Source organism: Atractosteus spatula, chromosome 6, assembly GCF_055471065.1.
Source record: "Atractosteus spatula isolate fAtrSpa1 chromosome 6, fAtrSpa1.hap1, whole genome shotgun sequence".
Lineage (NCBI taxonomy): Eukaryota > Metazoa > Chordata > Actinopteri > Semionotiformes > Lepisosteidae > Atractosteus > Atractosteus spatula.
In genome coordinates this window covers 53,737,693-53,756,833 of record NC_142711.1, presented here as the reverse complement: position 1 = coordinate 53,756,833, position 19,141 = coordinate 53,737,693, and the positions used below count along the sequence as shown (strand labels likewise).

Genomic DNA, 19,141 nt, shown 5'->3' with positions numbered 1-19,141 from the left:
GTGAGTGCAAGTATATACAGTATATACACGCCGACAGAGGAATCCTACTCCGTTGGGCCCCTGAGCAAGGCCCTTAACCCTAACTGCTCCGGGGGTGCCATATAAGTGGATGACCCAGCGCTCTGACCCCAAGCTTCTCTCCCTGTCTGTGTGTCTCATGGAGAGCAAGCTGGGGTATGCGAAAAGACAAATTCCTAATACAAGAAATTGTGTATGAATAATAAAGTGATCTTATCTTATCTTATTAGGTTGACCTCAAAGAGTTTTCCATCATTTTCACTCTTTTGTCATTAGACCTGTAATTTGATACACTGTATTACCTCTGAACTTTTCCAACAGTTTTTAATCTGGTGTGTGAGTGCTAGTAGATACAGTATAGTATTCTTCCTTTGCACGCAAAGTGCCTAAATATCTTTAATAAAAGAAAAATATTGAAAATGTCCAGTTAAAATCTCAGACTGACTTGTTTTACTCATCTTTTTTGTTCAATATGTACTTTCAAGTTTTTTATGGGAACTGTATCAAAGCCTGTTTTTATTATTGTGAAGTTGTTTTGAAGATTTAATAGAGACATAATCAAGATCCTTGTTACCTCCAGGCAAAACTATACTTTGTCAAATCAAAATTAGGGTCTACAATTTTCAATGTACATTCTTCTTCCATCAGAGAGCATGGAAATTGCCTGGATCTTTGCTTATACAGTACCAATAGTGTTTTTTTCTTTTTAAAAATAGTTTTGCATATTTTTTTCCTGCTCAAGGAATTACTGTAGTAGCAAGTTTAATTTTTACTTTAATTCAAGTTGTAATGTTGAAATAAAGGTGCTGCAAACAGCATTGTGATACCGTACACCTCAGCAGCATTGAGATGTAATACAGTACTGCCAGTTGATGTTTTGTCTTATGATATTACCATACAGTAGGTTGCTAAGTGATATCAGCTGTACTGTATGTTATAAGCAGTGAAAAGTGATACACCCTTATTAAACTTTTGCTATCTTCAGGTGTTCTGTGTTCTTTTGTGAACTGCAGCATCTTTACTGTCAAGTCATATTTAATATGGCATTATCAAATTGAGTACACTCAAATTTTGAAAAACAAGAGCCTCATAATTATCCTAGAAACCAAATCAACCTAATTTACAAGCCAAGTTAATATTGAGGCCATTAATATTTTGTATCACGTTCTTTATTAAACATGAGCAAATCAACATGTGAACCTTGTTCGCTTTCTTTTTAATCTAAAGAATGATGAATCATTATGACTTCTGTGAATTAAGTTTCTGAATGCCTGAAGCATTGGTTGACGTTTTCTAATTGTTTTAAGAAACAGATGTTCTTTGATTTGATCATGCAATTCTTTAACTCCTTATGACAAGATGAATTACAACAAGAGTATAAATTAATAAGTGAGGTTTTTCTCTGCTTGTCATGCCCCTGTATGATGTATGAAAGTGTTTATGTACTGTACGTTGTGAATTCCGTTGGGTGTGACACATTCAGCAGACTGAATAAGAGTTCAAAATATGAAAGGTATGTAATCTCAGAAAACTATACATGCCAAAAGTATGCAGGATATTCTCTTCATTATGTGATTCTGGTGTTGCACACTGAGAAAGCTCAGCAAGAACACTGATATATATAAAACTTGTCTATTATAATTTTACTGTGACATACAGTATCAATTTGATAACTACTGTAGCTTTTCAAGAGTGAGGCACAATTTTAGTTTATCAGTTTTTAGCTACTGTATATCACCCTGCAATTCACAACTGGTGATCCACTGAAGTTATACAGGTGTGAGGATCTGGAGTATCAGTATCTGGGAGATACTGATGGGATCCTGATGGGATGGGAGACCTCTTTGGAAAGCTAAGGTTACAGCTGGAAGAGCTCAGTACGACCAGTAGGGATCGCTCACCCTGCAGTCTGCAGTGCGGGTCTTACTGCCCCAGAATAGTGATGGGGATGCTACACTGTAAAATGGAAGTGCCGTCCTTCAGAAAAGACATAAAATTGAGATTCTGACTTTCCGTGGTCATTAAAAATCCCAGGGCTTTTCTTGAAAAGAATAGGGGCGTTACCCTGGTATCCTGGCCAAATTCCCCCCTGGCCCCCTAATAATCCCCATCTATGAAGTGCATTACTCTTCCCTCCTGCCCATTCAGAGCTGATAGCTGATAGTGATAGTGATAGTGTTGTAGGTGTACAGGCACACTTTGGCTGCATCATCCAAGTGGGGGCTATGCATTGGTGGTGGTGGAGAGAAGTTCCAATTACCTGTAAAGTGCTTTAAGTGGAGTGTCCAGAAAAGCACTGTTATAAGTGTAAGGAATTTTTATTATTATTATTATTATTATTATTATTATTATTATTATTATTGGTTAAATGAGATTGCCTTCAAAAGCAAAATAGAATTAAAATAGTTTCCACAGTTTTACTGTATATTTTCAGGAAACTTTTCAATGAAGTTAGTTTGGTGATGACAACATTGAATGAACATGTATTACAGTGACTAAACATGGATCAAAGTGCTAAATAAGTGCTACAGTAAATAAATTAAGAGATTCTCCCTCCAAACAAAGCTTTTCCTCTTCATCTGATCAATTAACTCTCTCCCTGACTGGACAATCAGGAATCAATATTCTTGTCATTTAGTCAGTTAAATCTACTTGACACCAAACACAAAATACCATAAATAAAAACCTCTTTTTTTATTTTTCAAACAATGAAAACAGCGCAGTAAAGTCTCACATTAAAAAAATATATTATTTGGGTTGTTAATTTAATTGTCTTAGGTGGCACGATTATCTGTTCCACAAAAAAGGTAATTTTAGTATTTCACATTGTAAATACTGTAAATGTGACCCACAATTTTCTGAGTCTAGTTGCAGTGCAGAAAGATTATGGGGATTTACTCATTGATATTTTCAAATTTCGAAAACAGACAGATCTTAGGAACATAGTTGCCACTTAATGAAGTCAACAATTTCCTTATTTGTTTAAATTAAAAAGCTCATTTTTCATTTCTGTTTGAAAATGGTAAAAATAAGGCTATTGATATAATTGAATTTCTACTTGCTGTATGACAGTAAACAAAGGATTTGAGCAATACACCAACAAGCTTTCACAGAATATTATTAAGAAATAGAGGACAGTAAAAATATATAAAATATTTTACAAATGGCTACTGTATATCTTGAATAATGGTAGTTACTCTAATCAAATTAGAAGAAAGGACATGTCTTAATGTAGAGTATCTCCTTATGAACATACTGATTTACAGTAGGCCTTGCTTAAATCTAAGGTATTGCTAAGGTATCAATTTTGTAACAAAATGTGAAGAGTCATTGTGGACATATAGTACTGAAAGAAAAAAAAATCACTTTCAGCAGATGTGGTGGATTAAGAAAAAACATCTATAAGAAAGATGTAAACCCATTTCTGTTGTGCTTGCAGGCCTTTGTCTTGTCATACTTCTCTATGTTCAAAAGGGGAAACACTATATAAAGGAAAAGAAGAAAAAGAATAAAACAGGACACTGCACAGATATATCAAAACTATATATATAACTGATTTCAAGACTAAAGAAGGGAATAGTTTATTTTTAGTACTAGTATGCTCTGTCTGACCATCAGTAATTGGAGATGGTCAGTAATTTGTAGATACTGTATACAGTATAAATAATATCAAGTGATAGGTTTCATCTTATTATAATACTAAAGACTGATGTAATAATATTTTCTTTTTTGTATTTAAATTATAAACCTGGAATCTAGAGTCTAAAATGAAAAGCCCCATAGTATCACATACTGTAGATCAATATTTAAGAGGACGATGCTGCTAATGATCTCTGTCATCCTTGGTTATCTGTTTCAGATTTATGTGAAAAAGATTTCTGTACCTAACATCCCAAATATTTTAAGGATGACACTAGTCTTGCCTCACAAGCCAGAAAAAAAAACTGTAGGTATTTAAGTACTGTATGTGTAGTCAATTTGTCTGACATTTGCCAAGGTGTTACAGAATTGGGTACTGTAAATTAGATATACCATCTTGATTCAGCTAAAAATGTCTACTATTTTCAGATTCTTAAAAAAGAGGGAATTGATTTTCAGCCAAGAAGTATAATTGTAGTAGATATTGAAAGCTTTCTTGGATACAAGTTAGATGCCATAATCTATCTTTGTAGACACTTTGAACCACTTTCCTTCCTTCATGAAATGTTAAAGACCTTCTTGTGTGTTTATTTATCTGCATGCTGTGGAGATTCTAACACTTGAAGTGAATGTAATGCAGAGTGACAAGCCTCAGAAGAATAGAATTTGAAGACGTATTGTAATAGAGTAGAGTGTGTTCTAATATTAGGCTTGTATTTGAAGGACATGGGTTTTCTCCCCAGTGCTTTGAGTGGAAACCACATGATGTGGTTGCTGTGGTGCATACTGGGATTCTGGAATAATTTAGTACATAAATGTAACTTGACCTTAATTATTGGAGGACACTACACTTATTAAAATAAACCTGAAGCGCTGTAATGTAAAAAGAATAACAGATTAGGTTTTAATTAACATTTTTTTTAAAGGTTAGATTTTATTTTTTAACATATTTTTAAAACTAGAACAACTTCCACCTTTCCATTCTGTTCCACCTTTCATTCTTCTAAATGTATTTTTCTGCTCTCTACAATAGAGTTTTCTTTCAAGATTGGGATTCATATGTAACAAACAGCTGCTACATGCTGTACACACAGTGGAGGGGTAGTCATCAAGTTCATTGTACAAGATCCTTCACATGGTTTTAGCCATAAGGTCTTTATACTTCTTTTTGTTGACTTAAATACATCTGGCCAATTTTATCTTCACACCCTGGCTGGTGCCCATTGCTTGCGGAGATAGGCTCAGGCTCCCCCGTCACCCTGAATTGGATGTAGTGTTTAGAAATTGGATGGATTGACTATGCTGGCAATGCCGAATGCCTCAGGTTTCTCCTCTAACCAGGCTTCAGTGAATGTCTTTGCTTCCTCATCTTCATATCTCAATGCAAAATCTGTGGTTTTCAGGTATTGAAAATGACAATAATCCCTCAATGCCAGGCTCAGGCTCTAGGGTGGGTGACTCAGTTGCTTAAAGTTACATTCACAAGTGGCTGCTTCAGTGTGTTTTGTGGACAGATTCAAAAATGTTGCGAAGCAGCAAAATTACTTTAGCTAGCAGACCTTTCAATCTTCTGCTTGGCAACTTTGCTGCTTCAGTTGTGTGGTTTAACACGATTTAACACTAGCCTCTAGAGGAACGTTTCTATGGCATGAAGTCATTATTTGGGACTCTCCTTGAATCCCAGAAATCAGTTGTCATGATGGTGATCACTGACAGCTTGATTTTTTTCTTGATCATCAGGGGTTTGCACAGACTATTGAAACACTTCAAAAGGTAATGTGAGGCTGTATTTTTAGTCAGTTCTCTTGATCTGACAGTCATCAAGCACTATCATTAAAGGACAGGAAATCAAATGATGTACGGTAGGTATTTCACCCAAACTTGAGGTCATCTTCAATTCACACTCTTGTTTGAACTCCGCTGACCTCTGCTATAGACCTGTAAATGAGCTTCCACGTCATAATCAATCACATTTCTTCGATGCCTTTTGACACCCTTCTGTCTTCTTTGACCTTCAGGAAGTTTATGTGGTTCAGCGTACATTTTCAATTAGACCCATGTTTTTAGGCAGTACTGTATGTCCACAGGAATAGGCAAGCTGATGTAAACTTTCGGGCAGATGATAAATTAAACTTTTTTTAATAACATTTTTTATGAACAAATATTTAACCTTTCTATGTACATAGGTTTACAGAGATAAAACTGCAGTTTCAGTAGTCAAGCGGGCAAAGCTACAATGAAACACAGACTTTATTGTAAACTCTTAGTACAGAAACCTCTGCCTCATTATCCTTATAATTACTTTATTACATGCCTTGCAGAAAAGCAAATGAACAAGAAACAAAATCAGGCTTTCCCAGGTTCCCAGTAATAGCAGATATACAAAACCACTTCCCCTAGACAGCTATTCAGAACATTTAGGAAAATCATAGTTATTTTGCATAAATGTGAAAGCAAATATCTGTAGCTGCCTGTAGGTGATTGCTCCTAGGATCTTACCCACTCATGTTATGAAACAAGCCAGGGTATCAGCTTAGAAAACAAAAAGTCTGTTTGATTTTTTTTAGACTCCCACAATCCTTTATGTAGAACAGTTCCTTCTGTTCTCAGTTTTATTTGCTCTTCCCCTTAGTACCCACTAACGCTGACTGATTTGCAACTCGCAGTCATTCCTGAAGGAACCTGTTGGGTTTTCTTTGCCAGTGCCTGTAAGGATGTGTAATACTTATTCATTTATTCCGAGTCTATATAACCATACAGAATTCGACCACAGCGTAAAAAAGAACAACTCTTGCAATTAAACCTGGCTATTGTCTTGAAAAGGGCAGAACAGAAACTTCAGGAATAATAGTGAAACTATGGCCTGAGGAGATCACTGGAACTGAGAGAGTGGATTAGGGTTGAATTTAGGAGACACTTCTTTTCACAGAGGGCTGGAATCCTTTAGGAAATGGAAAGATCCTTAGGTCAATAAACAACTAGTAACCAAATGGGGGAGATATGCAACATGTCCGTTTCTTATTATTGCCCTTACTTTTATTCTAATGATATATAGGGCAGAACTAACCAAAAACTAAATTGAGGGCATACTCAAAGAGATCGCATAGAGTCCAGTTCTAGTGTACATTTTGTACAGAACTCAGTTAAGAGTTAAGCACAGGTACCATGAAATGAAAACCAGTCTTTCACAGCTATATTTGTAGCACAACTACAGTTAATGCAATTGCTTAAAAATAAAGCAGCACAACTTCATACAACACCACACTTAATCTGTTTTCTCCTGTGTCTGCCATCCACGCCCAGACACAGATAAGGCAGAGCTCCCTGGCACTGAAATAACTCCCATCTCAACGTAGCTGAGCATATGGTATTTGTAATCAAACCAAAGAACAGGCCAATGAGGTGTGAATGAGAAGACGAATGCATGGAGGAATTCTGATTTGCCACACGAAGAATGAAAGTGAAATAAAATTACAGAAGAAGGCATCAAATATATAACATTTCAGTGGGGTTAAGATCATGGGGCTGGAGAGTCTATTCAGTTTCCAAACCAGCAGACCTGTCTGTGATTTAATTCTAGTCATAATACAGTATGTACATGTAGTATAATGTAAAAACGATATATTTAATACTTACATAAAAATTCCAAGGTGTAAAAATTAGCATCTTTCTTTAGCATTATTATTATTTTTCTTTACAATGATTAGTCCTCTTAAAAACAAGACCTATATCTGGGCCAGATGGATTTGCTTTTTGAACAGGGAGTTCCAGTAGAGTCAGTCTTTATTTTTGGATAATATACAGTATTTAACACATTTTAGCAGTCAATTCGTAGTGATTGATTTGATATTTTCAAATAAAAACATAACTTGACAAAAAATAAGTGTTTACTGGTATACTGTGTAAAAAAATGCTTTTAAAATCTGCAGTGTACACGTTAATCTAGTGACTATCTTTTATAAATCAATGTTTATTTCATTAACTAGCTAATGGAATAGTAAGGTTTAAATATTAACCTTAATTATTTTAATCAAAATGCTATTTATTAATGTTAACAAATACATAATCAAGCACTACGATGTACTTCTGAGAATTTGTATTGAAAAGAGAAAAGAATATTACAGGACATGGGAGAATGATGATATGTAAGTTATAAGGTTGTTATTTGCAGTAATTGAGGTAATTGAGAGCTAAACCAGTCTATTCTTTAATGGAGATGTAGAAAGCAATGGATGTATTATCAATAGTAATCATCATCATCATCATCATCATCATCCTACCACTGTGACTTAATGCACGTCACCTGCACCTAGGACATGCAGAGAATATCTAGCGATGTACTGTAAATAGCCTGAAATGCATTTTTTGTTTCGTTTGTTTCTGAAAATTAAGTTGTAACAGAATGCTTTCAATCATGCAGGAGCGGATAAGTGGCACTGTTGCGTGGTACAGTAGCTAGCTCGGTGATCTCGTGTCTTTGGGTTTGATTCCTTATACACCTTCTGTGTGGATTTTGCGTGTCCCTCTCATATCTGCTGGAGTTTTCTCCAGGCTCTCTGGTTTCTTCTCACATTCCAGGTGAAATGCCGGTTAGTTTTAATTGTTTACACTGCGTGTCTCCCAAGGATTTGAAACTAGTTATTACTTCCTTCTACCACCTGACAGAATCTGGTTTAAAATCGCTATTGATAGATTGCCGATAGGAAACCGTAGGAATCGGTAATTGTACTGTACACACTACTTTAACAAGCTGACAGCCGTTATTAATGATTGTATCGTGGTGATGTTGAAAGATATTGGCAGCTAGAGGGAATTATGCAAATATTATTCCAAGATGACATAAACCACATTGCTTCAGAGTTGAAATCCAGTCACACATGCGGATCTCTTCTGTGACATGAAGTAATTACAGGTACAGTACAGTACAGGTCCAAAGTATACTTTTTGTTTGTTTGTTTTTTATTCTTAGAATCAACGTTGCTCTCCTGAATTTAAGCCCAGCTCTCGCGCAAAAACAGCAGTGAAAAACGTATAAACGGACAAAGACTTGCGGATGCGAGTCAAATGAAGTGTGCTTTTCTTGGGGTTGGTGCATGCTCAGTGCAGAGACTGTTCAGTAGGAGTGGAGAAAAGGGGACAGACCGCGGTCGTTTCCCATCTCAGTCGCCCGGCGGTGGTTGCCAGGCAGTTATCACAGCTGCTGTGACGATTGCGGTGACTGAGGCTCTCTCTCGCTTTCTCTCTCTGCCTCTTATTCAGAAGCAGAGCATCCATCCCTTCATCCACGTCTTTACAGATTAAGACTTAAGTAGTATTTTTTTTTTTTCTCTTCCGATTTTCTCTCTTTCCCTCTGTACCAGCTTTGTTGGCCATTGAATTTTTAATGCCTAGTGCTCGTGACACTTTCCTGGCTCACGCCTGCCTGATAAAACATCTGAAATATCTTTGGTCTACAGCTGTGGGCTCTAATCTATAGGTGATCATGACTTCGGCAAAGGAGCAAAATGCACCAGCGAAAGCAGCTCAACAGCAAGAACAGGTAGTGCTTTGCGTTCTTTTGTTTTAGTGGTTTTATTTTTTAATGTCTTTGCATGTTTTGCACGGCTGTTGTTCTGAACGAAGCAACAACCCCAGGCAGTCCTAGTAGCACTCTTTTTAAAAGCGAATATAGGAGGCTTTGCAGTGTCCGTTTTCACAGAACAAGATCAAGGCAACACTTTGCCTTTACTTTGGAAATTCAATAATTAATGTCATTTATAAATACGTATGTGTGCATGCACACTTACACTACATGTGTGGGGTAGATATGGAATAAATTGCGTGTGTATTTTATTTGCTATAGACGTAAAATGAATGGAAGTGAGCTAAATTGTGGAAAGCATCTACTGTAAGTAGAATTCAGCGACCAAAACATAAGTCGTCTATACTTTGTGTGACAGTCGTTTCTGTGTTCGAGGTAATTCGTTCAGATGCATCATGAGTCGGATTCACACTGCACCGTTTTTCTACTTGCGACTCGCGTTTCGCTCTCAAATTCTGTGGGGGGGGGGAAGCATTTTATGTTCCGAAAAAAAAACTTAAACCTGAATTTCTAATTTTGTGAACAACACAATGAACTGTATTTGCCGTGCCTCGAAATGCTTCTTTGTGTCAGTGTGACAGATCCACAGCCTTTATCAGGTATTAGTACGGTGGCAGATACCAAACATGTCATTAGTTTCAAGAGGGATGATCACAAAGCAAATATTGACACAAGACTGTCTTACCAGAGATGCGGTGACCGAAAGGTCTGTAAAGGTTCGGGTACCTCAGATGCTACATGGAATTTTAATTGCAAACCTATCAAGTAGATATCCTCTAACAACGTATTTTTCTAAAAGTATCCATAAGACTGCGTCGTGAGAAGGAGTGTAATGCTACTCGTTAGTTATTCTGTCTATTGGAAACTGTTTTAAGATGCATTGGGTTGTCTATTTAGTCGCAGATCATTTTCACATCTTCACATTATTATTATCATCATTATTATTAATAATGATAATAAGTTATATCTATATAAGTTAATGGTTTCTATCAGTGTAGACACCAGCCCCAAAACAACGTTAATACAGTATAATATTGTTATATAATACCATTAGCATTACATTATTGTGATTGATTGAAAATACTATCAATTATATTAAATTAAATTCAGTTTTCTTTTGCGGGTGAAACACCTTATCTTAGATTATGTGTTTCCTGTCATTCTGTCCTTGTCTTCATGCTTAATTACTTGTAGTGAACTGTGGGAAAAACAATGGATGGTCTAGATATCCATTAATGTCTATGTGCAGGAGGTCGTTCTGGATTAGACAATAGCCCATCAGTCCAAAATGTATCTTGGTTTCCATGGCATTAGGTGAAATGAAAGCATGTGATACCCACCTTGGATGGGACGCCAGTCCACCACAGAACCTGCAGTACTACCAGCAAACACTGGTCTTCATTCATACAGCTGGGTGGACTGGAGTAATTGGGTCAGAGTATCTTTCCCAAAGTACAACAGCAGTGTTTTTCACAGGGGCTTGAACTAACCCACTACACCCTTCTGCCTCCCCTATCAGTGCATTATTATTGTACAGTTCTTGTATTAAAAGCTTTTGCTTCCAATCCTGTACAGTACACAGCAGGAGTTGGGTCTAAACATTGAAGAGATGCTGAAACAATTAACTAAGTTTAATTTCTTTTTTTAACCGGATGTAGTTTATGGGTCTCTAACCAACAAAAAGGCAATAATTACAGTTAACAGTAGGTCATAGAGTTTTCTAATTTTATTCAATTGGAATTGTAACCTGGTCTGTGGCACAACTTTTTTCAGTCTTTAACAGACACCATAAATATATCCTGTTATCACTATTTTACACGCAAAGCTGTCTTACCTTCATACTCCCATCATCTCAAATTACAATATGAAAAAGAAACAATTATTTGATCTTTTGAAATTGTATTACAAATATAGGATTTATAATGATGCTAACTTAAGAAAATTAAACCGAATTCATAGTTGTAAAGTACATCAGTAAATGACTTGAAAGTTTGCCTATTGATACTTCACAATTTCATTACCTTACCTAACAAAGTCATTAAGAATGACTAAAATGCTTCATCATTGTTGACCTGAGTTAATTGGTATGATTTTCTATCAGTACCAGGTTGAAAATAAATATTTTTGCTTGATTACTATTATACAATTAATTATGCAACACTAAACGGTAATTATTTTTTTTTTATTCTTGGAATTTTAGCTTAGCTTTTCAGTAAGAAAAATTTAAATAATTTTCAAGCACAAAAAAATAACAAAACGAATCATTTTTATCTGAAAAGTAGCAAAGTACTTGACAATTACTGCCTGTAAACTGCCTCTGTATGTGGTTGTAACTATGTGATGGCAGTGATTTTGTCATAAGGGATTGTTGATATCCACTGTGCTTATCTACAAGGTTGACATCTGGGGACCAGAGGCTTAATCATGTTGCACAGTTAGTGCATACTATATTTACTATCCTTTTATTTTAATTTGTAAACTGGGAATACAGTAAAAATAAGGTGGAAAGGTAAAAACAGTGCTTATCACTACAGGACAATCTTAATTCTCTCTTTTTCTTGTCCTGTGCTTTCTGACATTTGTTTTGCTCTGCAGCAGGGCATGGCTAAGGGGGCTTAAGAAATAACCAGGCAAGGGTCTAAAGAACATATTCATGTCTTAACATTTCCATCATTTTCAAAATGCAAACAGTGCAAATCAAGAAGTGGGGACGTTAAATTGGGAATATTTGTACAAACGGCCGTCGATTTTGAGAAAGAAGGATCAAAATCAGGGGCCAAATTGCTTTTTAGTGGGTAGAATAATTTAGAGCTCTCTAGGCTGCAGTGCGTAACTGGCTGTTTTACTGTTGATTAACTGTAATGATTGGAGGCTAATGACATGTTAATGAAGCAGTACTTTACAAAACCGAAGCATATCAAACTTTGGTGAAATTAACATGAAAATATTTATAGAATAGTGCCCTGCTGAAGAAAAATAAACAGCTATGTCTTGGTGGCAAGATGTACAGGAGGGAGGGGTGAACTCTTTGGAGTAAGCACATGCACATCTGTATCTGGCAGTGTAGACTTGCATATCTATTACTGCATAGTTCTGTTATTACTGTATATTGACTTCTAAAGTACAATCCAAGTAATCACAAAGTTGTGCGATCACTTTACTCCTGACAATTACGAGCGTCCTGCCTTTGTGTTGCCTTCATGATAACAAAAGTGATTTATATTTCTGACTTGTGGAGACAAAGAATAAGGCATGAGATATGTTGGAACTCTTAGAAAATGGCTCATTTTATATAACTGGTGTGTTCTTTGCAACTGTATCTACACATTTCAGCACATAGTAAAAGTGTTCTTTAAAGACTTACTTATTGTACAATAACGTGGACAGGTGTGGAATCATACATACAATATAACAGTTAAGTCCATGGTGAAAAGTTGAAAGCAAGCAAGAAAGGGAGAACACGTGATGGTGGGCATTAACCCTTCAGGAGTCTGAAGAAGGGTTATTGTTCATCTGCCAATTTTAGTATTGACAGAAAAAGAGTGAAAGTTCAGTTAAAGTGCATTGCAAGAGACGTACTGAGGGATGTATAGTTTTCAAATGAGACACTTGTAGTACACATTGACCAGAAAATGCTAGAACCTTCTCAGGGTCATAATACGGTCTTGATCAGGTAGGCGTATGCATTGTGTTTATTTAGGTGCATCCCATCTTGCAAAACAACACTAAACAGCTACTGTACATACTGTAATTATTATGATTTTTTAAAAGTAGAATATTGGAAATTCTTATAACATTATTTAAAAAGTACTTACTCTTGAATGTTGCTTTTGAAAATGGGTTTTGGCCTGATTATTTTTGTCATAGCTGGTTTGTTTTCCAATTGTGTAGCAAATGCGTCAGTTACTGGTTCCAAAAAGAGCTGAAATATTATATGCTTTATACATTTAAATCCAACAACAGCAGCTCGTTGCGGGTGATTCCAATTATTTGTTTTTTGGGAGGATACTTCTGAAGTGGAGGAAAAATTAAAATACGATTTAAATGCAAAATAATGAGGCAGGATAGTATCCCTCAGAGTGCGGTTTTCAGGTTTCATTCTTTTGGGGGTATACTGTATTTCTCTTTTGGTTATGCCAAACAGTGTCTGTATCCTGGATGGTATTCATGATCCGCATTGCGATGGTAGATTCAGACGGATTCTCTTGTAAAGCAATGTGTCATTGCTTTTTCACAGGCCGAAATACATGGGCGATACATTTCATCATCCAGAATTATTATTTTTCAATATTTTATCGACTACTGCAGAAGGAGAGTTGATAGCATTTTTGCCTTTTCAAAAAAATGTGGTAGCATGGAGAATAAAAAGAATAGATCATCCCCTTTCTACCTCATTATGAGGAAAATGAATCTAGCGTTTCACACACAAGCATTTTGATACTGAAATGTGACAGTAGGTTGCTAATATTCAAACTAATGCACTTAATAATCGTACAGGAAAGGGGCTGGCTGTTAGTTCACTAGATTGGTTTGATTGCTGGAGGCATTTTACATTCTGCAGCACAAACTACATGGACTGATAACAGCAGTCATTTTTTAAGGCAACTAGTGCTCATGGAGTTTGTGTGCCAGTCTAGCTAATTAGTGGATGATTGGTATAAAGTAGTGATGGCAATCACCTGTACTCACAGAAGAACAAGGCCTTCTGTTTTCCTTCAGTTTAAGGTTTCAGTAATTGGAAATGAGCACAGCATTAATCAGGTGCTTTTTCAAGCTTTTAACAATTAAGAATACAGGAAAAATCAGCAGGAATGTTGATCTTACTCTCCAGACATAGACACTACAGTTCTGTTGTAGTTCTAGCTAATGGGATTACCTAATAAATGAGCACATCATCCATTTTGGTTATTGCTGCAATCTGGTGTCCTGTATTATACCTACAGTGCTTTAAAAAATATCCCATACCCCTGTTGTGACCTTCATGTACTGTATGCAGTACGCAGTTACAGTCTTTCAGGGTTGAATCATAAACAATTTTTTTTTTAGTATATCTACACATACAAAGATATGATCATTAGAAAGGGAATTATCCAGACAACACGCAAAGAAGACTTGTATTTTTCAACATAATAGCCTGAATGGCCCCACACTAGAAATGTTGGCTTGTCCCATAGTCCTTCCTGCACCGCATCTTGAACCTTGCTCCCATCACTTGGTTAGCTCGTTCCATCTGGCCAAACAGATGAAAATCTAAAAAACCAACGCCCGGCGGGTTCCATCTAGGAAGATTTTTTTAATTGTGAAATGCATTAAAAACGTGTACTACTTTCATGCTGTACTTATAACAGATATTAGACAAACACAAAAAGCAACCAAAAACCTTTACATCCCTCTGACTTTGGCAATCTGTTAGTCTGCTTTCTAATTTTAATTGCTATTCTTGGAAGAGCTGTATGCTAGAAAAAAAATGTTTGAAATCGACTTCAAGAAAAATGTAAGAGTTCAATTACTTACGGAGCCTCATTTTTATCTTTTTCCAGAATTTTCAATGCAAATTGTCTTTGGAGTGTAACTGGGAGCTGCTTATTTTCTGTGCATTGTTTAAGCTTATTGACCTTTATCAATTAACATTGACGTCCCGATGGAATAGAAGCATATGGTTTTTGATGTCCTACATTGTTTATGATTCACATCTTGTGTCTTGGGTAATAAATGGCATTTTGGTTGTACTGCTTTTTTATGCCGCAATCACAAAATACAAAATACAATGTACATAGATCAAAGTTAAAATCACAATATTTAATGGTTAGAAAAATCACTTCATTAAAATAAATGTGTACTTGCAAATCTGGTGGATTTATTTCTGTTAAGAATTATCATTGAAGTCTGTTTAACACAGGAAATGTTTAGGTCATTATTTGAGATTGAGGTTTGAGAACCTATGTGAATTATGAGTCAGAACAAAGCACAATGGATATGAATGGTATGCTCCTTAAGGAGCCGTGGGCTTAATTAATACAGTAGTTTAATAATGCAAGATTTATTTTTTAATTTAAGAATATAAACACTCAACAATTGTACAATGAATTAACAATGTAAAGGAAGCTTTAAGAAAAATATCTAAGGGTAAGAGAAGAGGCTAATTAAAAGTATTTTACTAGTGAAAAAAATACAGTTACCCAGGCTGACTTCTTTAAAGCTAAAGTTTAGCTGTACTTCTTCCAGTCAGCACAATTTCTGAAAATTAATGCAACCAGGTATGAGTCACACAGTAGGTATCTCAGTTTCTACCCAGCCTCACAAAGTTGGGTTTTCTTAGCTGCAATTAGACCAACCGCAAAGGATGGACCAGAAAATTGACAATAGCCTGAGAACCAACATTTGGCAGGTCTGGGGCTCATTGGCACAATTACACTAGTTCCATCCAAGAGCACATCAGTTGCATAAATCCAAAATTTCTCTATTACAGGCACTGCTAAAACATGTACAGTAAATACGTGCTAGTCACCCCCTGTGGGCACCGGAGACAGAGAGGATCAGGAGTGTGGTGTAGAATATATTCTGCTTTTAAAATGAATCGGCCAATGTACTAAATTCATAGAAGAAAATGTGTTGTTCTAGAATGATTCCCATCAGAACCATCATCCAATTTATCTACAGTAGTTCTCTATCCCAAATAAAAATAATCTAAAGGACATTTTTTGCAGTGAAAGAAGTCATATACTGTAGAGTACAGACTAGACCCATCATAGTGATTGTTTATGAGAGTGATCCACAGCACTTACAGTTATGGAGTTATGGAGTATAAATGGTTTGCGTGTTTGTGTGTATGTGAATTCCAGTTGCACTGCATTGTCATTGTTGTGTCTTAACTACTGTCCCTGAACCCAGAAGCTCTGTCTGTGGGCCTAGATTGGTGTTGGGAATGTAATGCTGTGCATACAATCGAGGTGCAGTGTTCAGGGCCTGAAGGCTGTGTTCAGCGGCAGGTATACTGCACTGCAGTGATGAAGCTGACAGGTAAAATCACCATCCAAAGTTGTAATTGAAGAACAGGCAGGGGTCGAAGCCAGGTTAACTCGAAAATGCGATACCAAGGGAAATCCAAAATCAAAGTCGGGGAAGTAAAGATAAATTCAAAGGCAGGAAAACTCAGACACGAAGTACAGGAAGAATCCAAAAATGAAGTCAGGCCATTGCACAATCTGGACGTGGAAGGTGAATCCACACAGAATGCCATGACTAGTAAAAAGCATTAATACTGAGCACCCAGAATGCAAAGGCATGTCTTAAATAGCCAGGTGCTTAATGACGAATAGGTTGTACCGTTCTTTTCCACCAGATCGTGTTGTCATGGCAAACGGTTGATTGACCTGCTGTAACTATCGTTATTAGTGATGATTCTAGTGTGATTATTAGAGAGTGGCAGTAGCAGATGTGGCATATTATATACATTACACGAAAGCTTAATTCATGTAGTCCTTCCTACCTTTGACTTTTCATCATTATCATTCTGATCAAGAATTCCCACTGGGAAGGTTCTTGGTTTGATCCCCTAGGACTACCTCATTTTCTGGGTTGGGATTTCTGTCTACAAGACAAAACATGAGACTTGGATACACATCGGCTTACATCTTAGTTTGAATTTAAACCTACTGTACAGTCGGCAGTCCAGAATGTGTATTTGTAAATAAAACAGCAATTAGAGTTTTTTTTCAGGTTTTAATTTTTTTTATTTTTGTTCCTTGTCTCTTAAAGTTTTTTTTTCTAACTCTGCTGACCATAGAGTAGATACAGTATGCTTTATCCATTATGTATACCTGGTCTGTTAATGAACCAGCTTCTTCTGCTCTGTTGCTCCAGAAACTTGCTACTCACTCTCTTAGAAGACACATTAAAGAGGTCTTGGCCATTACTGCCACACCACAGGGAACAAGAAAAAAAACATCTGCTTTATTTTCTTGTAAAGAAAGCCTTTCTCTATGGAGTAACTAAAATGAAACTGAGCTTTATAATGACATTGCTTTGGCTCAGTCCAATCTCTAGCACTACAGTTTCTATGGAGATATTTAATTATCCAGTATTGTGCTTGCTGACATTTATTGGAATGTTTTTGGAGTGCCGTTTATTTAATTTCATGCTTAAAAATTGAAAAAAAAAGAATAAATCTTAAATATTTTGGGGAAAAACTAAAAAAAAAACATTTTGATTGGAGAGACGTGATGATTTCCTTAATGCTTTCAGTTGTGTTCATGACTTCACTGAATGTTTAAAGTTAAGTTTGTAAAACTGCATGTTCTATTTATAGTGCTGGTTAACATAAAGAACCTACTAGAGAAAGGCCAATCTGTCAGTCTACAGTACATGTTCTTCCATGGTACAGCTAGTAACAACAGTTTCGTTTTTAATTTTAATTGTCACTTGTACCATATTCTGAAGATCACCATACTGAACCAATTTTCTGAGTTGCAGTTACGCCACTGTGACTCACACATCTTTTTATGAGATCTGCAAGGCACAAACAATTGTGCTTGTGCAGGAATATAATTTGTAGAAATTGAAAGCTTTAGTCTATATTTGTGATACAATATCTAAATATATATTCTTTTGCAGTGGTCCTTTCACAACATAAAAGTTCAAATGAAAGACCTGTCACGTTTCGTATTCCAGGGACTAGGCTGGGCACCTGTGAAGTTCATTCTGTGATTCCATTTTTAATGGAATTACCAGATATTTTATTTCTTTTTATACACTTCACAGTTTGGAATCACCAGTTGTTAATATACCCAGCTTCATCTGTAAGAATTTCTCTCCTGTCCAGGATATACTTGCTTTTCTTTATTGTAGGAGTGGAAGCTACATGTTCTCAGGAACCTGGGAAGGATGGGAAATGGTAGAGGCATCTGTTATAAGCGAAGCAGAAGATTAAGATTCAAGTCCAAGCATACGTGATGGGGCTCAGCCAGGTGTATGGTGGTGAATACTGGTCAGAGACATTTAATAGTACAGCCCATACTCAAATCAGCAATGTGTGGGTGACAGGGCTGCTCTCCAAACATGTGACTTTATAGTTTATCCTAAACTTGACCTCTTTTGCAGGCTTCTGATTCTTCTTGTCATGGAAGGGGAGCTTGGAAGCACTTATACATCTCTCCTTTGGAAAGCTTCAATTCATTATGAGATGGGCTAACATACAGAGTAGGCTCAAAAGAAGTCATGACAATCTCTGAGATGTTGCGTGGAGAATGTTTGAGTTGATCCAGGTGATCCAGATCACCTTTGAGACTGAAGGAGAAAAAACAAGATCTAGTGGGAAAGGGAGGACACAACGGTGTAGTCTTTTTTTGCATGTGTGGGGGCTGTGAAACTGAAGTGATGTCAAAAATAGTTACAGTGGATAATTAATAGGTTGTCTGACTTTGTATCTGAATAATTAATCAGCTGTGATTATAGGGTGTATTTCTGTTATGCTCTAAGGAACGTATAACCTCTGCCACTTAATATAACACCATGCTTTTTTATCTATTATCTGTAGAACTGGGAATCAAGTCACAGTCTATGATATCCATAACAAAACTGTTGTGCTGAGGACAGACCATAAGTACTGAAAGGCTGTGAATTTCCTTGACCAGGAGCTTAGTTATGGCCAAAGTGCTGCATCTATAGAGCAGCAATCCTGTAACTCTTATTTCAAATTGAAAACAGGGGTCATGGTGACAGTGATTAGTTCATGATTAGTTACTATTTAATGAGCCAGAAATATAACTTCATGGCACTACAGTAATTATCAGTAAGTACTGTAAGTAGCTGCAAGGTTGGTAATGAATGTAAATGAACTGAACAGACATTTTTAATAAATGTCTGTGGTCCTACAGCAGTTTACGTTTATTTTTAAGTGACAGT

At 36.3% G+C, this 19,141-nt stretch overlaps 1 protein-coding gene across 2 annotated transcripts in view; it reads left to right on the top strand.

Annotated features, from left to right (window-relative positions):
• LOC148833049 (A-type potassium channel modulatory protein DPP6-like) overlaps positions 1-19,141 on the top strand; it is a 223,082-nt gene that overhangs the window by 58,715 nt on the left and 145,226 nt on the right. The window contains exon 1 of one of the 2 annotated variants that reach the window (XM_088918246.1): positions 8,814-9,196. The exons of the other annotated variant lie outside the window; for it this stretch is intronic. Coding sequence (XP_088774372.1) covers positions 9,140-9,196 — 57 coding nt within the window. The 5' untranslated portion in view covers positions 8,814-9,139. Of the gene's footprint in view, positions 1-8,813; positions 9,197-19,141 lie in introns of those variants that run through there. 2 annotated transcript variants of the gene reach the window in all.